The 21160-nt window shown below is 54.9% G+C and overlaps 1 protein-coding gene across 1 annotated transcript; it reads right to left on the minus strand.

The window, feature by feature from the left end:
* Positions 1-5344: 5344 nt before the first annotated feature.
* On the minus strand, positions 5345-20919 carry ephb4b (eph receptor B4b). Its single transcript, XM_057027991.1, is given in 22 exon segments — positions 5345-6371; positions 6456-6614; positions 6837-7030; positions 7118-7217; positions 7288-7337; positions 7448-7516; positions 7596-7742; positions 7818-8065; positions 8211-8324; positions 8508-8566; positions 9040-9136; positions 9525-9690; positions 9820-9947; positions 10060-10264; positions 10377-10519; positions 10749-10868; positions 10871-10903; positions 11784-11946; positions 12033-12390; positions 12469-12611; positions 13361-13431; positions 20272-20919. Coding segments are annotated over 22 exon segments (2970 nt in total). The 5' UTR covers positions 20369-20919; the 3' UTR covers positions 5345-6265.
* Positions 20920-21160: the final 241 nt, after the last annotated feature.

Below are 21160 nucleotides of genomic sequence, written 5' to 3' on the forward strand. Positions count from 1 at the left end.
GCACCTGCAGGTGTCCCCGCTCGCCGCGCCCTCCACCCGGGTCACCGCCTCAGGTGTTCCCCCGCTCATCACTAATGAGGCTCTGGAGCTGCAGGACCGTGGGTCTGAGGACCGTGGGTGCGGGGACGTGGGACACGCGTGTCGCTGGTCCTCACAGACCCACTAATGTGGGCGCTCGCACCGGCGCCGGGTCGAGCCGGGTCGCCCCGTTCTTTCAGGCTGTCACAGGGGACGGCTGAGCGGTCCCTATGGAGGACCCTGGACTCTCTCCTTAGTTTCTATGAACCAACAGGACAAATCAGTCCCTCTGAAGACATCTGGGGAGTGAGAGACGTCCTGGTTTGGATGGGAAAATTGTTTTGATTTTGAATTGTTGAAGGTCTCCAGTGTCCCTCTGAAATGTGGACATAAAGGTGGTGTTAAATCTCCTTTCTCTCTCCCTCCTCTCTCCTTTCTCCATCCCCTCTCTCCCTTCCTCTCCCCCCTCTCTCCTTTCTCTCCTCTCCTTTCTCTCTCCCCCTCTCTCTCCTTTTACTCCCCCCTCTCTCCTTTCTCTCTCCCCCTCTCCCTCTCTCCGCCCCTCTCTCTCCCTCCCCTCTCTCTCCTTTCTCTATCCCCTCTCCCCCTCTTTCTCTCTCCCCCTCTCTCTCCTTTTACTCCCCCCTCTCTCCTTTCTCTCTCCCCCTCTCCCTCTCTCCGCCCCTCTCTCCCTCTCTCTCCCTCTCTCTCTCTCCTTTCTCTATCCCCTCTCTCTCTCTCTCCTCCCCCTCTCTTCCACCTCTCCCCCCTCTCTCTCTCCCTCTCTCTCCTTTCTCTATCCCCTCTCTCCCCCTCTCTCCCTCTCTCTCCCCCTCTCCACCCCCCCTCTCCCTCCCTCTCTCTCCTTTCTCTATCCCCTCTCTCTCCCTCCCTCTCTCCTTTCTCTATCCCCTCTCTCTCTCTCCCCCTCTCTTCCACCTCTCCCCCTCTCTCTGCCTCCCCCCCTTTTCATTCTTTTGCTAACTCGTCCCAGATGTTCAGGATCACAGGAAGAAACCAAACCCAAGAACGGAGATTCTGTCCATCATTGTCCGTCTCTGCTTGTGTCATTTAACTCGCTGGTTATGTTTCAGTCCATCGATGAATCTTTCCTCTTCTGTTATTGAGTTACAAATGTTTTGGTATTTGAAATATTTTATTTCAAAATTTAGAACCCTGCAACCTGCAGTGAGCTGAAGGGCATGATGGGAAACGTAGGAACCAATAGGTCAAGGGACAAACCTCACTTCCTTGGACTCTCAGATGGAATGTGGCTGCAGGTCTGAGCAGCCAATCACAGGCCAGAGTTCAAAGACAGGAAGTAAATGAGGGCGGAGCAAACAGGAAGAGGAAGTGGAGCCTCCTGCTGCCACTAAGGGCAAGGGTCAGAGGGCAATCAAACACACACACACACACACACACACACACCACACACACACACACACAATCATGGCCATGAGCTTTGACCTCACCTCCTCATGATTTGGAACCAAAGTGAATCATTTGCTCAACACAAACGTGTTACAACAACACAACACAAAGGTGGCGTTCTTCACACTGCACATCAGGGAACCAACAACCTGACTGGCACAAACGTTTTGCATGTTTTTAAAAATGAAATGACTAGGAACAGTAGTACTGTACTTATGAGGACAAGAACACGTCTGAGGGGACTGAAGGCGCTCTGGGAGGGCGCTCCTGAAGCCGACCAGCAGGGGGCGACCAGACAGCATCAACCACTGGATGTGACTTTAGACCTGGGGAGGAGGAAGAGTTTGATTTTCACAAAAACTCTTTATTTACAATCACAGGGACACAAAACACCTTTTGAAAATAAGAAACGAATGAAAGCAGCAATATAATGGCCCCCGGAGGAAATGTGCAGCGTGCACGTGGTCTCCAGTCACAGAACAAAGTCCGTTTTTGTGACTCCCTGTGTCACAGAATCGGCTCAGGTCCTTCATCCGTCCATGAAACCACCTCTAACCTCAGCGGACGTTGCGGCGCCACACTGAGGCCGCTTCGATCACCATCTTGGCTACACCGGAGAGCGACTTCAGGAGCTGCCACTTATTCTGATGACCTTTGTTCGACCCTGACCCACAAATAAAGTTTTAATAGAAAAGTCAGCATTAATCACGCCGTGAGTCCCTCACACTCACTAAAGATGTGAAACACTGTGTCCTGAGGCAGCAGGACGGCGCTGGTCCGACACAGCAGGAGTCTCCACTGAAGGTGGTCGGTCCTTCTTCTCGGGGGGGGGGGTTGTTCAGCAGCCTCCAGCATGGACGGGCTCATCTCCTCCCAGTCTGTCCACACACTGGCACGTTTGAGGACAGCCCCCTCCTGTTTAGTACCTTTACACGGTTCCTGTCCAGGGTCCTCTTGTCCACTGCATGCAGGATGAATGTCTGGTGTCCCGAGGACAGGATCCTCCAGATCCCCAAAATAGGCAACCAACAAGATCTCCAGAAAGGGATGTCCATGTCTGGTCTGGTACCACGGCCGTAGTCTGTTAGAAGGCTCCTCTCCCTCCCGCTGAGCCAACGTTGCAGCACTCTTTCAGCTCTCCGGACGGATGGTCACTATGTGCCCGAGAACCGTGGCCCATCAGGCCAGGCGTGTCTGGAGACATCCAGTCTGGCCCTGAGGACTAGGGGCTCCTTTAGCAGCCAGAACAGAGTCAGAGCTTAAAAAGACCCCACGCCTGAAGAACACTTTGGTTAAACGGAGGAGCCTTTTGAATTTGACAGATTTAATGTCAGCCAAAAACAGGGCACCTGTCTGAGGACACACCTGGCCACATCTGTCCACGTTAGATCCACCGGACCCAACGGTGGCGGTCCTGGTGGCCAGGTGGATCTCTTGGCCCTGCCCTCCCTCCTCTCTAGGCAGGTACAGCACCCCCTGCTGGACCCAATGGAGACGGTACCAGAAGAAGTTCAGAACTCTTGTCTGAATTTGAGCCAACAACCCTGAGGGGGGAACCAGGCAAGTCAGCCGGTGCCACAGCATGAGGCCACCAGGCTGTTGAGGACAAGAGTTCTGCAGAAGCCACCTCAGCTTCTGGATTTGGCCCTCTCTTTTCTCTATTGTGTCATTCCAATTTCTTTTGATCGTTGTCTCAACTGAAATAAAGGCACCAAGATATTTTAGCCGTCTCTCCACCAGTACAAATTCTGAGGACCGGTAGGCCGCTGGTCCACCTTCCAGCGGCCAAGCGATTGAATAAAACAGTTAAATGAGCAAAAATAGCAACATCCTTTTGTTTTGACACCACCACAATTACATCATCTGCATAACATAAGACAACTTTTTCGCTAAAATCTGGTCAAATCAGGCCATCAAAGCTTGCAGGAACCCTGGAGCGGAGGGGTTGGAGGGCGAGCGTAGAGCACCCAGGACAGGGCCCTGCCGGACACCTCTGGACACCCTGGAGGGAGCACACAGACCGCCGGTGAACCTCAGCATGCTCACAACGTCCCTGTACAAGACACGGATCAGGGCTATGAGACCAGGGCTGATCAGAGCCAGGTCTGGTCCTGGTGGACCTGATCCACCTCCCAGACTGTTGGACAGAATCTTGTAATCCAGACACAGAAGCAACACCGGGCGCTGTGTGTGTGTGTGTGTGTCTATGGGTCAGGGAGTGTGTGTGTGGGTCGGGGTGTGTGTGTGTGGGTCGGGGTGTGTGTGTGTGTGTGTGGGTCGGGGTGTGTGTGTGTTGTGTGTGGGTCGGGGTGTGTGTGTGTGTGGGTCGGGGATTGTGTGTGTGGGTCGAGGTGTGTGTGTGTGTGTGTGGTGGGTCGGGGTGTGGTGTGTGGGTCGAGGTGTGTGTGTGTGGGTCGAGGTGTGTGTGTGTGGGTCGAGGTGTGTGTGTGTGTGTGTGTGGGTCGGGGAGTGTGTGTTGGTGTGTGTGGGTGTGTTAGGTCAACATTCGGTCGTGGGGAGTTGGGGTGAAGGAAGTTAGGTGTCAGCCTATCAGCTGACAGATCACCTGCTGATTGACAGCTCCAATCATCACCATGGCGACAGGCTGTCTGGTCTTTCTTTCATCTTTGCTGTCTGGCTTCTTTCAGGGTTCTCAGAGGTTCCACATGTTCCACAAATAATCGTTCATTGATCAAAGTCAAGCACAATTAGATATTTCCTTCATATGTGGAACAAAATGTTTTTTTAATCAAGCAGGGAGAACAAACAAAGAAGAGTACAGACCAGTACAGACCAGTACAGACCAGCACAGACCAGTACAGACCAGCACAGACCCGCACAGACCAGCACAGACCAGTACAGACCAGTACAGACCAGCACAGACCAGTACAGACCCGCACAGACCAGTACAGACCAGTACAGACCAGTACAGACCAGCACAGACGAGCAGTTTGTGGCTGATGTTCTTCTGGTTGTTTCCGGAGCTTCAGGTGAGTCTGAGGGTCTGGAGCACTCGAGGGGTCATTGAAGAGGACGTCCCAGGAGATCCAGCAGTTGATCCACGGATCCTTGAAGACGGCCCAGCCTTTACTCTGGTTTGAGGGTCAGGCAAAACCTGGAAAATATTAAAGTGAAAACACACACACACACACATGTGCACACACACACTCTCTCTCTTCAGACCTGTCAGTACTGATTGTGCTGAAGAGACAGACAAAAAGCAGGAGGCCAGCCAAGCACAGACACACACGCACACACACACACACATGCACACACACGTGTGCGTGTACACACACATCAAATGAAACACAAACCTTCTGTTACTTCATTTCTCTGCCAACATTGAACTCATTAAAGTGAAATAACATGTTGAAATCTTTCATCACACACACACACACACACACACACACACACACACACACACACACACACAGCCTGTGCTGGTTCTGCTCATCTGGAACTCATTGTGTCATCGGCAGAAGGATCCATGTTCCACAGGTCACATGACCAACGTGAGCTCTGATCTACACCAGGATCCTGCAGACAAATGTTGGATTTGAGGAGTTTTCTTCCAAAAAGGGATTTTTATCACCCCGACAGTTTCATGTCCTTTAATGAGAAGGTGAAGTTCGACCATCCTTGATTTGAAGGCCACTAGTGAAAAAGTGCTGCTAGCATTAGCATTAGCTGTGTCAGAGAGTGAAAATGTTAAAAAAAAGGATAAGATGGACTTTAACGTATATGAGTGAAAATATTCGGATGAACTCTGCTGGGAGGATCATAATCAGCGTTACTGAGGACGTGTGGTTCCCTTTGGTGTTCTCCAAGTCCTGGTTTCTTTGTGCAGAAGGTCAGACGTGAGCTCTGAGACCACCAGACTGACAGAAAAGACGACTTTTTCTCCTTTTTTGTTCATTATTGTCACTTTAGTATAAAACAATACAAACATGATCAGGTACAAAAGTGCTGAAATATAAAAACATCGACACTTGTCAAAATGTAAGTCATCACTGCTTTATAATATGAAAATAGAGAATTAAAAACAAATATAAAAGCAGTCTGTTTCCTGTCTGTGGCAGTGAACACATCACGACCACTTCAATGTCCCCTTGTGAAGGCTGGGTAATTTTGCTTTCCTAGTATGAGGAAGACGAACGTTCAGTAAAGTTTCTGAACGCAGAAGCTTCCACAGTCTAAAACAGTCCAAAAACACTGAAAGCTTCTAGAGGAGGAACGTTCCCCAGAAGGTGGGGCCTTTCCAGGAGAAGCTTGTTCCTCGTTCCCCAGAAGGTGGGGCCTTTCCAGGAGAAGCTTGTTCCTCGTTCCCCAGAAGGTGGGGCCTTTCCAGGAGAAGCTTGTTCCTCGTTCCCCAGAAGGTGGGGCCTTTCCAGGAGAAGCTGTTCCTCGTTCCCCAGAAGGTGGGGCCTTTCCAGGAGAAGCTTGTTCCTCAGGATGAAGAAAACCGAGAGCTGCTTTTGGGCCGCCACCAGTTCGGCTCCTTTTCACCTTTACACGATCAAATATTTTTGGTTGGTTGAACGGGAGAACATCCAATTCTTTCTCAATACCCTTTATTTTGTCCCAGCGGTGCTTTGGTCCGATGGGCGGGGCTTACTAACGACACCTGTGCCCCGCGAGAGCACATTTACCGAGTTTACATTTGCACAGGGAAGGTGGTCGGCCTCCTCTCCTCCACGCGGACGGGCTGGTTGCCGAGGTGACTCTGGTGGCGGCCTTAAAGTCTAACGTGCATCTGGTTTCCTGAGCCGTGACCCGTCCATCAGGTCTCACCAGAATGCTGAGGAACAGGTGGGGGTCAGTAGAGCAGCGAGGGCGGGGCTTTGTGTATCCTGAGTGTTTGGATGGAGGACAGAATTTTCTTTTGGTGGCCAGCAAGGGTCACGCCCACTCTGAGCAGGTCTCTATGGAAACAGAGAGTTTGGCGAGCGATAAGAACCGGAACCACGTGTGGTAGCGAGTGTGACGGGTTCTGAGATGCATCTTACTCTGTGTTGAGGTGGGAGACCACATCCAGGCTGGTGAATCCAGCCTGCAGGAAGTTCTGCTGGTAACGTTCCATCTTTATGGCCAGGAGCCACTCTGAGACCGAGCCGCAGGCTGACAGGGGAGGGGGCACGCGCCGGTCCAACAGAGGCTGGGAAGGACTGACCGACAGAAAGACAGACAGCAGGGGGGGTGAACTCGCCTGCACCTGCTCGCTAAGTAAACAGCTGTCAATCACACAGCTGGTTGCCAATGAAAGCCCGCCCACTGCACACACATCCCAGAATATGACCTCTGACCCCTCCAGCAGCTTGTGGAAGCATAAAATTCCACCGCTGCCGATCAAATCCTGCCCACTCCCCTTGGACGTCGCAGCGCCTCACCTAGGTCCCTCTGGATGCGTCACCTTCAGGGAGGCGGGGTTTCGGATCAGCCTGTCCAGCGACGCCACCACATCAGAGAATCGTGGACGGTTGGCGCGTTCTTTCTGCCAACAATCCAGCATGAGCGCGTGTAGGGAGGTGGGGCAGTCCGGGGGAGGGGGCAGACGGTAGTCCTGCTCGATGGCGTTAATCACCTGAGGAAGAGAAGGAGCGTTAAGGCCACACCCTCCAATCAGCTATTGGTCCATTGGTGTCAGCTGGTTGTCTTCTGAACTCCTTACATCCTGGTTGCTCATGTCCCAATAAGGTCGCTCGCCATATGACATCACTTCCCACATGACGATACCATAGCTCCAGACGTCGCTGGCAGACGTGAACTTCCTGAAAGTCAAGAGGATGAGTGATTGGCTCCGAGACTCCTGATGGTCGGGACGGGCATGAGGATGCTCACCTGTAGGCGATGGCTTCAGGGGCTGTCCAACGGATCGGAATCTTTCCACCCTAAGAAAGCAGCAAAGGTGTTTAAGCTCATTTGCTTCCAACAACAGGAAACGTCCACGGGAAACGTGCTGCTTAACTCTTCTAATTAGCTTTCTCGGCCCCTGACTCACCAACGAGCTGGTGTACGTCGGATCAGAGGAACTTTCGGTCAGGAACCTGCTGAGGCCGAAGTCGGAAACCTGGAAAACACAGGAACCACCTGCTGCATCAGAGAGGGCAGACAGGAAGACCGACGAGCAGCCGGGCTAATGGCCTCACCTTACAGACCAGGTTAGAGTTGACCAGGATGTTCCGGGCCGCCAGGTCTCTGTGGACGAAGCTCATGTCGGACAGATACTTCATCCCTGCTGCGATTCCACGCAACATCCCAACCAGCTGGATGGTGGTGAACTGCCCATCATTCACCTGCAGGCAGAAGGTGAGACGGGTGAAGATCCAGCAGACACATCAAACAACAGCTGACGCCTCTGCCTGTCTCACCCTCAGGAAGCTGTCAAGTGCTCCGTTCTCCATGAACTCAGTGAGGATCATAACAGGACAGGAGGTGGTGATGACGCCCTCCAGGTGGATGATGTTGGGGTGCTGGAACTGACCCATGATGGAGGCCTCCGACAGGAAGTCCCGCCTCTGCTTCTCAGTGTAGCCACCTTTAAGTGTCTTTATTGCCACATAGTTCTCCTTCCGCCCCGGAACCCTCAGCCGACCACGACACACCTCGCCGAACTCACCTGGACAAGAAGGTCACCGTGAACCCAATCAGAGCTCGGAAGGTTCTGGCCTCCCATTGAACGATTTCATTATGTTGACAGTCCTCTGTTCAAATCGTTTAATAGCTTATCTTAGGAGATGTTTTGGGATTCACCACTTCCATACCTGCTCCAATCACTTCCTCGATCTTCACAAACGACGCTTCGATCTCTTTGGCAAACTCCCTCACCGCCTCGTTTGGATCCTCATAAGTAAACGGGTCGATGTAGACCTTCATTGCTGTGGCAACGATAGCAGCAGGTCACCATCATCACCATCACCATCACCACCATCACCATCACCATCACCATCATCACCATCACCATCACCATCACCATCATCATCATCACCATCACCATCATCATCATCATCATCATCATCATCAGCAGCAGCAGAGAAGAACTCTGACTGGTTCTAACTCACTCTGTCCCATCTGATAATGACCGGTGTTGTCGTTCGTGTCAGAGTCCTTCATTCTCCTGCTGAGAGACAGACAGACAGTGAGACAGACAGACAGCGAGACAGACAGGCAGCGAGACAGACAGGCAGTGAGACAGACAGGCAGCGAGACAGACAGGCAGCGAGACAGACAGGCAGCGAGACAGACAGGCAGACACACGTCTTCTTTAGATTTCCAGCAGATTTCCAGCTGCGGAATTCTTTATTTCCCAAGACACACACGTACACACACACACACACACACACACACACACACACACACTCTCTCTCTCTCTCACACAGGAATGTTATTATCTACCTCGGTGTCAAGTTTCTCCATCCTGATAGTCAGTGCGTCCCACCCTGTGTGTGACTGTGTGTGTGTGTGCGTGTTTGTGTACGTGCGTGTCTGACTGTCTGTGTGTGTTTGTGACCATGTATGTGCACGTGTGTGTGTGTGTGTGTGTTCTATTGTTCTCTCAGGGTGGGAGGGAGCATCCTGAACTCTTTCTCTTACCGGTAACAGAACCCAGCTACAGCTGCCACGGCGATGAGCAGCAGGATCGCCACGGTGACGGGAACCCCAGTCAGAACCAGCTGAGAGTGAGCTGCAGCTGAGGAACACACAGAAAGTCTGGGTTCCAAAGGTTCTCTGAAGGCCCAAACTCATTTAGGTGAGTTTGAGGTTTCCACATTTGAAAGCCCGGAACCACATGAAACTGCAGAAGCTCAGATCATGTTGCCACAGAACACTAGCAGAACATTCTTAACCAGAACCATTTAATAGATATTTATGTCATTTTCTCTGTGCCGAGAAAATCACAATGTGTTGAAAGAATGATTAAAGGGTTCTTGGATCAAAGAACATTGCAGGAACATAAGAACCTTTAAAGGTATCAAACTGAGTCTGAACATCTGGACTTCATAACACGACCCATTCTAGGATTCAGTTCTAAAGGTTTCAGAACAGACAGACAGGAGGGCAGACAGACAGGGTGGTACCATCAGGCAGTGTGTTGAGGGTGGTGACTGGGCTGAATGATCCGTATCCTGCCTGCGACCGGGCCCTGACCTGGACCTGGTACTGCAGCGCCCTCTGCAGCCCCGTCAGAACCACCGAAGAAGACTTGCTGGACACGTAGCGCCACTGTTCTGGGTCCTCGACATCCTGGCCCACAAGGAAACCGACAGTCACAACACAGTCCTTTATCCTGTGTGTGTGTGTGTGTGTGTGTGTGTGTGTGTGTGTGTGTGTGTGTGTGTGTGGGTGTGTGTGAGTGCGTGCTTATGCATTAACCTTGGAACTGTAACGAAGCTGGTAGTCCAGGATCGGTTGCTGGTTCTGCACAAATGGTACGTTCCACTCTAATGACAGACTGGTCTCTGAGGCTGCTGTTCTCCTCAGACCCAACACTGCAGGAGGAACTACACACACACACACACACACACACACGCACACACACACACACACACACACAGGTGAAATCTCTGGTTCTACATTGAAGAACGTTGAGTGTGATGAGCTGTGCCTGCTTACGGTCTCTGCTGGTGGTGACGTTGACGCTGACAGAGGCTGGCTCTGATTGGCTGACAGGAGACACACCGTTGTGAGCCTGGATGGTGAAGGTGTACGTGGTGTGTGGGCTGAGTCCCCAAACAACAACACGACCAGACGTAAGACCACGCTGAGCTGGCTGGTACAGAACACTGTCATCACATGGAGAACAGGATCCAGATGATCCCTGAACAGGAGACGGGAGGAGTCAGGGAGACGGAGTTTGGACTTGTTGTCATGGTGATTCTAGTCTGTTTAAATTGTGAGATTCTGGTCTGTCAGGTCGTGGTGTTGTTTACCTTGGTGGTTGTCCCACAGACAGAACACACAACACGGTAAGTCAAGTCTGTCCGCCCCCCTCGGTCCAGGGGCTCGCTCCACTCCAGAGTTACCGAGGTGTCGTTGAGCTGGCTCACGATGGAGCGTGGGGCAGAGGGAGGGCCTGGGGGGGGCACAGGTCAGAGGTCACACACAGAGCGCAATCAGTTAGGAGGAGCCCTGAGGCTAAACTCAGCGTCAGACTGACAGGAGGTTGAACCCAGAGTTCTGTGTGTGTGTGTGTGTGTGTGTGTGAATGTGCTCATGTGTGTGTGGACTCATGTGTGATGATGTCACCAGAGGACTTGTGCTGGGATTGAAGGACGTGTGTTTATGGTGGGAAACGTTCTCACGTGTGCAGGCAGCATGAGCTGGGTCGGATCCATCCCGATAGTACCGCGGGTGACATGGACAGTAGGCGGAGCCAGGCACCAGTGTGTTGCTGTTGGCTGGACATGGTTCACACCCACCGGTCCTGATCCCACCTTAAACTGGCCCGATGGACAAGCTGGAGCGAAACAGAGTCAAAGGTGAGCGTCTTAAACGTGACTTCACTGCTTATGAGCATCCATCCGCTGCTGAAAATAGATCCTAGAAGATGCCTCAGGAAATAATGAAGCCGTACAAGTCACATGACTGGTCCACATGGACATAGAACACCTTTAATGTTCTCTCAAGAACAATCAGTAAATGCAGACAGGATGAGAGACAGGAAGTGACCCTGACAGCAGGATGTGGAAAGCGCTGCCATGATGTCATCACTACCATCCCCTGCCAGGAGAGCGCACACAGACACACAGGAGCAGGACCCCCCCCCCTCCCCGGCACCGCCGCTGCACTGCTTCCTAGCTGCAGTCAGCTGACCTCTGACCTCACAGAGAATAACAGGAAGCCTCCTGGTGACCTCCCACGGCCTTCACCCAACAGCAGCAGAGAAACGCCACAAGGTCAAACATTCAGTCATTATGTGCCCCTGCTGATGGAAACTTCCTTCACAATAAAGTTTGGAGACAATCTAACGTGAGCAATCATGACTGGGGGGGAGGAGGGGGGGGGTGAGGGGTGAGCCCCTTCAGGCTGTTTCATCTTTGGGAGCAACCCTGAAGCTCTGCAGGACAGATGAGCGTGAGCTGTTGCTGCTGTCACCACGGTGCTGTTATCAGCACCTGTGTGTGTGTGTGGTGTGTGTGTGTGCGTGTGTGTGTGCGTGTGTGTGTGTGTGTGTGTGAGAGAGCAGAAAGAATGTTAAGTGCTGATAGTGAACAAACAAACGTCACCTTTCCCACCGATGACGCTTTAACTCAACGTTCCAAATGTTCTCATCCAGGTTCCAGGTTCTGACAAGTTTGGTCTGAGTTCTACCGAAGACCGCGTTGGCGGAACCTCACCTCCACAGCCGACGTCAGCGTCCTGCGGCTCGTATCCAGGGCGACAGGCACAGCTGGATGTAGGCTGCCCCACCCACTGCCCATCTTCGCCACAGAGCATGCTGGGAGGCCGTGACTGCTCCCCGGGCAGCGTGGCGGCGTTCTCCACACAAACGCCGCGCGCCTGCAACAAAAGCAACGGTAACTTCCTGTCACCGCCGTTGTCATGTGACTGGTGCGTTTTGGGTGGGCGTGTCCAGTCAGTGATACCTGCTCCACGAGCGAATGGGGGACAGTTTCAGGGAAGGAGGCGAAGGCGCGGCGCAGAGGCGGGCACTTCCTGTGGAAGACGCGCACAGAGAGCAGCGCCATGCAGGCGCCCTGGCTCTGGAACGCCAGGTACAGCCCCGCCTTCCTCAGCTGCTCCAGGCGCAGCAGCTTGATGTTGGAACGTTTGTCGAAGCCACTCAGGTGGTCGGCCGCCACCGTGGCCACTTTGACGTAGGGGTTCTCCATCCACGCCGGGTGAGTGGGTGTGGCCTCGTCCCGCTCTGACTGGTAGTAATACAGGTTGAAGGTTTCTCGGCAGTGGCGCCGGTTCAGTCTGGAACAATCCATCATGCTGAACCTGGGGGGTCAGAAATGATCGATCAGTGATCGGCTCGCACCAACCCGACATCTCGGACGGATCTGTCAAGTCTCTGACCGGATCTCCACGTAGAGGGTCGTCGCCGAACGCCGCGGGACCCAACGCGTCCTCAGCCAGAAGGAGGACGGGCTGTCCGGCGTGCAGATCTCATAGGTCCGTACGCTGTTGGACTCATCGTCCAAGCCGCTGACTTCATCCCACTACAGACAGACAGGCAGGCAGACAGACAGGCAGACAGACAGACAGACAGGCAGACAGACAGGCAGGCAGACAGACAGACAGGCAGGCAGGCAGGCAGACAGACAGGCAGGCAGGCAGACAGACAGGCAGGCAGGCAGGCAGGCAGCAGACAGACAGGCAGCAGGCAGACAGACAGACAGGCAGGCAGACAGACAGGCAGGCAGGCAGGACAGACAGACAGACAGGCAGACAGGCAGGCAGACAGACAGGACAGGCAGGCAGGCAGGCAGACAGACAGGCAGGCAGACAGCAGGCAGGCAGACAGGACAGGCAGACAGGCAGACAGACAGGCAGACAGACAGGCAGGCAGGCAGGCAGGCAGACAGGCAGGCAGACAGGCAGGCAGGCAGACAGACAGGCAGACAGGCAGGCAGACAGACAGGCAGGCAGGCAGACAGGCAGGCAGACAGACAGGCAGACAGACAGACAGGCAGGCAGGCAGACAGACAGACAGGCAGACAGACAGACAGACAAACAGGCAGGCAGACAGACAGACAGACAGGCAGACAGACAGGCAGACAAACAGGCAGACAGACAGACAGGCAGGCAGGCAGACAGGCAGGCAGGCAGACAGGCAGACAGACAGGCAGACAGACAGGCAGACAGACAGACAGGCAGGCAGACAGACAGACAGGCAGACAGACAGACAGGAGCCGTTATGGACGTGACCAATCAGCAAATGAGCGTGAGCGTTGCTCCTTTCACCTACATGGGGATCATCACCAGGATAGTTTGTCCAGCGAAGGTCAGATGTTTCTAACCTGGTGTTCATCAGCACTTCTGAGAGACAGACAGGAAGAGTCAGGCAGACAGGAAGAGTCAGGCAGACAGGAAGAGTCAGGCAGACAGGAAGAGTCAGGCAGACAGGTGTGGGAACAGAACAGGAACACACCGTGCTAGAACCTTCACTCATCCAGTCAGCTGAGACATTAAAGAGGACGGATTTGGACATTCGCGGAGATTTACTCTATTTAGTTCATTTCCACCCTCATCCATCCAGTCATCCAGCCAGCCATCAGCCAGCCATCCAGCCAGCAGCCAGCATCAGCAGCCAGCCACCCCGCAGCCACGAGCCAGATCCAGCCAGCCATCAGCCAGCCAGCCAGCCAGCCAGCCAGCAGCCAGCCACCCCGCAGCCAGAACCCAGCCAGCAGCCAGCCAGCCAGCCAGCAGCCAGCACCCCGCAGCCCGCAGCACATCAGCCAGCCAGCCAGCCAGCAGCCAGCCAGCCCTCAGCCAGCCACCCAGCAGCCAGCCACCCAGCCAGCAGCAGCCACCCCGCAGCCAGCAACCAGCCAGCAGCCACCCATCCAGCAGCCAGCACCCAGCCAGCAGCCACCCAGCCAGCATCAGCCAGCCAGCCAGCAGCCAGCCAGCCACCCCGCAGCCACCCATCCATCATCCATCCACCCCGCAGCCACCCATCCAGCATCCATCCAGCCAGAGCATCCACCCCCATCCACCCAGCCATCAGCCATCCACCCCTCATCCACCCATCCATCATCCATCCATCCATCATCCATCCCCCCTCATCCACACCCATCCATCATCCATCCATCCATCATCCATCCACCCCTCATCCACCCATCCATCATCCATCCATCCATCATCCATCCACCCCTCATCCATCCGCCCCTCATCCATCCACCCATCCATCCCTCATCCATCCGCCCCTCATCCATCCGCCCCTCATCCATTCACCACTCATCCATCCACCCCTCATCCATCATCCATCTGCCCCTCATCCATCATCCATCCACCCCTCATCCATCCACCACTCACCCCTCATCCATCCCTCATCCATCATCCATCTGCCCCTCACTCAGCATCATCCATCCACCCCTCATCCATCATCCATCTGCCCCTCATCCATCATCCATCCATCCCTCATCCATCCACCACTCACCCCTCATCCATCCATCCCTCATCCATCCACCACTCACCCCTCATCCAGCCACCCCTCATCCATCATCCATCCACCCCTCATCCATCCACCCCTCATCCATCATCCATCCACCCCTCATCCATCCGCCCCTCATCCATCCATCCACCAACCCCTCATCCATCCACCCGTCATCCATCCACCCCTCATCCATCCACCACTCACCCCTCATCCACATCCATCCACCCCTCATCCATCCGCCCCTCATCCATCCATCCACCCACCCCTCATCCAGCCACCCCTCATCCATCCACCACTCACCCCTCATCCATCATTCATCCACCCCTCATCCATCATTCATCCACCCCTCATCCACCACCACCACCCGCAGCATCCATCCACCCCTCAGCCAGCAGCCATCCACCCCTCATCCAGCCACCCCTCATCCAGCCAGCCACCCCTCATCCATCCACCCCTCATTCAGACCCTCATCATCCACCCCTCATCCATCCATCCATCCACCCCTCATCCATCCACCCCTCATCCATCCACCCCTCATCCATCCACCCCTCATCCATCCATCCATCCGCCCCTCATCCATCCACCCCTCATCCATCCATCCATCCACCCCTCATCCATCATCCCTCATCCATCCATCCATCCACCCCTATCCATCCGCCCCTCATCCATCCACCCCTCATCCATCCAACCCCTCATCCATCCGCCCCTCATCCATCCATCCATCCACCCCTCATCCATCCACCACTCACCCCTCATCCATCATCCATCCACCCCTCATCCATCCATCCATCCCCCCTCATCCACCCCTCATCCATCCACACTCATCCATCCGCCCCTCATCCATCCATCCATCCACCCCTCATCATCCACCCCTCATCCATCCACCCCTGTCCTCTGACCACACCCACCAGGACCAGGAACTCCACCACTCACCCACTGCCTGTTGTCATTTGGGATCAGTTTAGCAGCAACCAGGGACACAACAACCACAGGAAGCTGTAGACGACACTGTCAAATCATGTGGCACAATGAGTTACCATGGTGATCAGACCAGGCTTAGAATCCTCCAGGTGACTAAACTGTCCTCCATAATCCAGAACCCTCCTCCAACACTCACACACACACACACACACTGAGCGTGTTGATAAGAGTGCATGATGAGGACACGCTAAATTACCATGACAACTGACAGGATGTTTATACAAGACACATGCCCAGACAGAGTGTGTGTGTATATGTGTGTGTCCTGTTGTAACTTGTTCTTCAATAAAGCTGAACGTTCATTAGCGTTGATACACGCCCGTCTGAATCCACAATGACGGCTGGGGGGGGGGGGGGGGGGGGTAGATCAATCCGGACCTTCTCTGGGTTGGTCAGTCCTGGGGTCACTGCTCACAGAAGAAGGCTGTTGGTTCAATCCCCAGCTACAACAGGTTGTTCTGTGTTAGTTAGCCCAGTCTGTGTGGGCCCCTCTGGGGGTCCGGGGTTCAGATTGATCCCCCAGACTGACCCCCCCTGAAATTTTGCTGTATGATCAAAAGGATCAGAGTGAATGAAGCATCATCGGCACGTGTTGGGACGACTGAATCTATTGTGTTTTGAGGAGCAGAGTGATAGTGAGCTGTCGTGAGAACAAAGCAGGAGAAGAAGAACAGATGAGACCAATAGCTCCGCCCACCAACACGTGTCACTATGAGGACCAGATCAAATCAACTGTTCCCATCAGCGTGGCGTCAGCGCCCAGCTCACAGGTCACAGCGCTGAGAGCCTCAGCCAGAGGGTCCCCAGGGACCTCAGATCAAACCAGGAGTGAAGCCAGACTAATCCAGCGCTTTACAGGTGGTTTCACATTAGCAGGAAACACAAGACCTTCACTTCCTGCACTCAAAAACCAACCGTGTACGCACCTAAAGCTAACGCCGTTAGCGGCTACACTCCCTCTCCTGCCATGACAGGCCTGTTCTTCACACACATCAGGGAACCTGAAGGATCCAATATCTAGCTAGCTAGTCCCGCGGTGATGCTACAGCTCCCTCAAGCAGCCAGACGCAACCACGGCAGGACGCTCAGGGCTGCCGTGGTCGCCACGAACTTCCTGTTTTCATCCACACTGATGTCGAGGCTGGAGATGCTGGTTCCAACATGTAGCAGTTCACTTCCCTTGGGAGACCTGGCTGTTGCTCAGGTGGAGAACATAAAGATCAGCCGTAGCAGGCTGTTCCATCAATCACCCATCCATCATCTACCCTCCCTCCATCCATCATGTACCCTCCATCCATCCATCAATCACCCATCCATCAATCACCCATCCATCATCTACCCTCCATCCATCCATCCATCATCTACCCTCCCTCCATCCATCCATCATCTACCCCTCCCTCCATCCATCCATCATCTACCCTCCCTCCATCCTCATCTACCCTCCATCCATCCATCTACCCTCCCTCCATCCATCCATCATCTACCCTCCATCATCCATCATCTACCGTCCCTCCATCCATCCATCATCATCTACCCTCCCTCCATCCATCCATCATCTACCATCCCTCCATCCATCCATCATCTACCCTCCCTCCATCCATCCATCATCTACCCTCCCTCCATCCATCATCTACCCTCCCTCCATCCATCATCTACCCTCCATCCATCCATCATCTACCCTCCATCCATCCATCCATCCATCATCTACCCTCCCTCCATCATCCATCCATCCATCATCTACCCTCCCTCCATCCATCCATCATCTACCCTCCATCCATCCATCATCTACCCTCCCTCCATCCATCCATCATCTACCCTCCCTCCAGCCATCCATCCATCCATCATCTACCCGCCCTCCCTCCATCCATCCATCCATCCATCCTCATCTACCCTCCCTCCATCCATCCATCCTCATCTACCCTCCTCCATCCATCCATCCTCCATCATCTACCCTCCCTCCCTCCATCCATCCATCCATCATCTACCCCCCTCCATCCATCCATCATCTACCCTCCCTCCATCCATCCATCCATCCATCCTCCATCCATCCATCCATCATCACCCATCCATCATCTACCCTCCCTCCATCCATCCTCATCTACCCTCCCTCCCTCCATCCATCCATCCATCATCTACCCTCCCTCCATCCATCCATCCATCCATCCATTCATCATCTACCCTCCCTCCATCCATCCATCCATCATCTACCTCCCTCCATCCATCCATCATCTACCTCGCAGCGACCCGCCCGCCAGCCAGCAGCCAGCAGCGACCGCCCGCCACCAGCCAGCCAGCAGGACCCGCCCGCCCGCCAGCCAGCCAGCCAGCAGCGACCCGCCCGCCAGCCAGCCAGCAGCGACCCGCCCGCCAGCCCCAGCCAGCCACCAGCCAGCCAGCAGCCAGCAGCGACCCGCCCGCCAGCCAGCAGCGACCCGCCCCCCGCCAGCCAGCCAGCCAGCAGCGACCCGCCCCAGCCAGCCAGCCAGCCAGCCAGGCAGCAGCGACCCGCCCGCCAGCCAGCCAGCCAGCAGCGACCCGCCCGCCAGCCAGCCAGCAGCGACCCGCCAGCCAGCCAGCCAGCAGCCAGCAGCGACCCGCCAGCCAGCCAGCCAGCCAGCAGCGACCCGCCCGCCAGCCAGCCAGCAGCGACCCGCCAGCCAGCCAGCCAGCCAGCAGCACCGCCAGCCAGCCAGCCAGCAGCAGCGACCCGCCAGCCAGCCAGCAGCGACCCGCAGCCAGCAGCAGCGACCCGCCCGCCATCCAGCAGCGACCGCCCGCAGCCAGCATGCTACCCGCCAGCCAGCCAGGCATCGACCCGCCAGCCAGCCAGCAGCGACCCGCCAGCCAGCCAGCCAGCCAGCCAGCCACCATCCAGCCATCCATCATCTACCCGCCAGCCAGCCGTCCAGCCGCTGGCATCCAGCCATCCAGCATCTACCCTCCATCCATCCTTTTTCATCTATCCATCCATCCTCTTTCATCCATCCATCATCTACCCTCCATCATCCATCCATCCATCATCTTCCATCCATCCACTTTGCTGCTGCTTGCTGTTGTTGCTTTTTTCTGTGAAAAGCATAAGATCTCCAGCAGGTGACATGATCCACCCCTGTGGGGATCCACTGGATCAGGGATTACAGAACATCTGCAGCAGATTATCACTAAACACGCAATAACAGCTGCAGCCTGAGTAGAACCCTGGAGTCTGTGATCGGACCTGTGCAGCAGAACCGTCCTGGCTGAGGGACACCTGTGGCTGCTGGACGGTGACTGATGTTTAGCACGCTACAGACATGGGGACAACACGCTCCAGGCATGGGGACAACACGCTCCAGGCATGGGGACACCACGCTACAGGCATGGGGACAACACGCTACAGACATGTGGACAATACGCTACAGACATGGGGATACCACGCTACAGACATGGGGACAACACGCTACAGACATGGAGACAACACGCTACAGACATGTGGACAATACGCTACAGACATGGGGATACCACGCTACAGACATGGGGACAACACGCTCCAGGCATGGGGACACCACGCTACAGACATGCAGACAACACGCTACAGACATGGGACAATACGCTACAGACATGGGGATACCACGCTACAGACATGGGGACAACACGCTACAGACATGGAGACAACACGCTACAGACATGTGGACAACACGCTACAGACATGGGGACACCACGCTACAGACATGTGGACAACACGCTACAGACATGGGGACACCACGCTACAGACATGGGGACACCACGCTACAGACATGTGGACAACACGCTACAGACATGGAGGACAACACGCTACAGACATGTGGACAACACGCTACAGACATGTGGACAACACGCTACAGACATGGGGACACCACGCTACAGACATGTGGACAACACGCTACAGACATGTGGACAACACGCTACAGACATGGGGACACCACGCTACAGACATGGGGACAACACGCTACAGACATGGGGACACCACGCTACAGACATGGGGACACCACGCTACAGACATGTGGACAACACGCTACAGACATGTGGACAACACGCTACAGACATGGGGACACCACGCTACAGACATGTGGACAACACGCTACAGGCATGTGGACAACACGCTACAGACATGTGGACAACACGCTACAGACATGGGGACACCACGCTAACAGACATGGGGACACCACGCTATAGACATGTGGACAACACGCTACAGACATGTGGACAACACCGCTACAGACATGTGGACAACACACTACAGACATGGGGACACCACGCTACAGACATGGGGACACCACGCTACAGACATGTGGACAACACACTACAGACATGTGGACAACACGCTACAGACATGGGGACAACACGCTACAGACATGTGGACAACACGCTACAGACATGTGGACAACACGCTACAGGCATGGGGACACCACACTACAGACAGGGACACCACACTACAGACATGGGGACACCACGCTACAGACATGTGGACACCACGCTACAGACATGTCTGTGGGGTTCTGTGCAGCTTTACTGGGGAGAACTTGCAGAACTTCACCATGTTCTTCTGGTTCTCTTTAATAACCGGTGAGAAACAAGAGGACTGGTGAACTGGTCCTTCTCAGAACCTTCTCTGTAGGTGGTGCTGGTTGATCCACCAGCGACTGAGAGCTGCTCACGCCACTCTTTCGATCCCGATCCCGATCCCCTGTGATCCGAGCATCGATCCCCGGTCTTACCTTCATCTGCGGCGCTGAGGCCGAGCAGCAGCAGCGGGAGGAGGAGCAGCGGCCGCCCGCAGGAGGAGCCCCGTCCCGGGCGCACAGACCCCTCCATCCCCCTGGAAGTAAACCAAATCCACACCTGAACCCACTCGATCAGTCAGGACCGAGTCGATCACGATTTCGATCAGTGAGCGTCAGCTGGGCTCGCGCTCGGCCGGCAGCGCGCGCCTCATCAGATCAGAGGAGAGATCGGATCCGCCGGAGAACAACTCCAACTTTTCAAGATGGACGCGCCGAAGAAAAAAGTTCCAATGTAAAAAAGCAGAAGCTGAGGGCGACAGCTGTCCTGGGGGGTCTCTCCACCTCCACTCCTCCGCTCCTCATCCCTCCATCTACGCCCCGAAACACCAGGACGGAGCGAAGCTGCCCCCGAGGCCGGGACAGGAGCCCCGATAGCGCCCTGATGGGTGCGGAGGGGTCGGTGGAGAAGGGGGTGTCCCAGCACACACGCGGCCTTGGGACACTCACACACACTCACACACACACAAGCGCGTCCACACAGCGGTGAATAGGAACGCCTGTGGCCGCCCAGTGCTCCCAGTCCACTGCTGGTTTCCAGTTCAAAGTTAAGACAAAGCAGCCGGAATCAAGTTTCCACCTCTGGAAGGACGCCACGGGCCACGCCCCCGCGGGTCCTGATTGGCTGGACGGGCTGTCCGTCACCAGGGGGCGGGGCCAGCGAGGCTGAAGGAATGCGTCTGTCGCCCCGCTCCTGTCTGTCGCTCCGGCTGCTTCCGTTCCACACCTCTGATCCCTCTGCGCTTAGATTTGAATGCAAAAACAAGTGTTCGAGACCTAAAACGGGGGTACGAAGAGAGATGACGTCAGAGGCCCGGGTGAGGCC

The sequence above is a fragment of the Takifugu flavidus genome, chromosome 3 (genome assembly GCF_003711565.1).
Source record: "Takifugu flavidus isolate HTHZ2018 chromosome 3, ASM371156v2, whole genome shotgun sequence".
Classification (NCBI taxonomy): domain Eukaryota; kingdom Metazoa; phylum Chordata; class Actinopteri; order Tetraodontiformes; family Tetraodontidae; genus Takifugu; species Takifugu flavidus.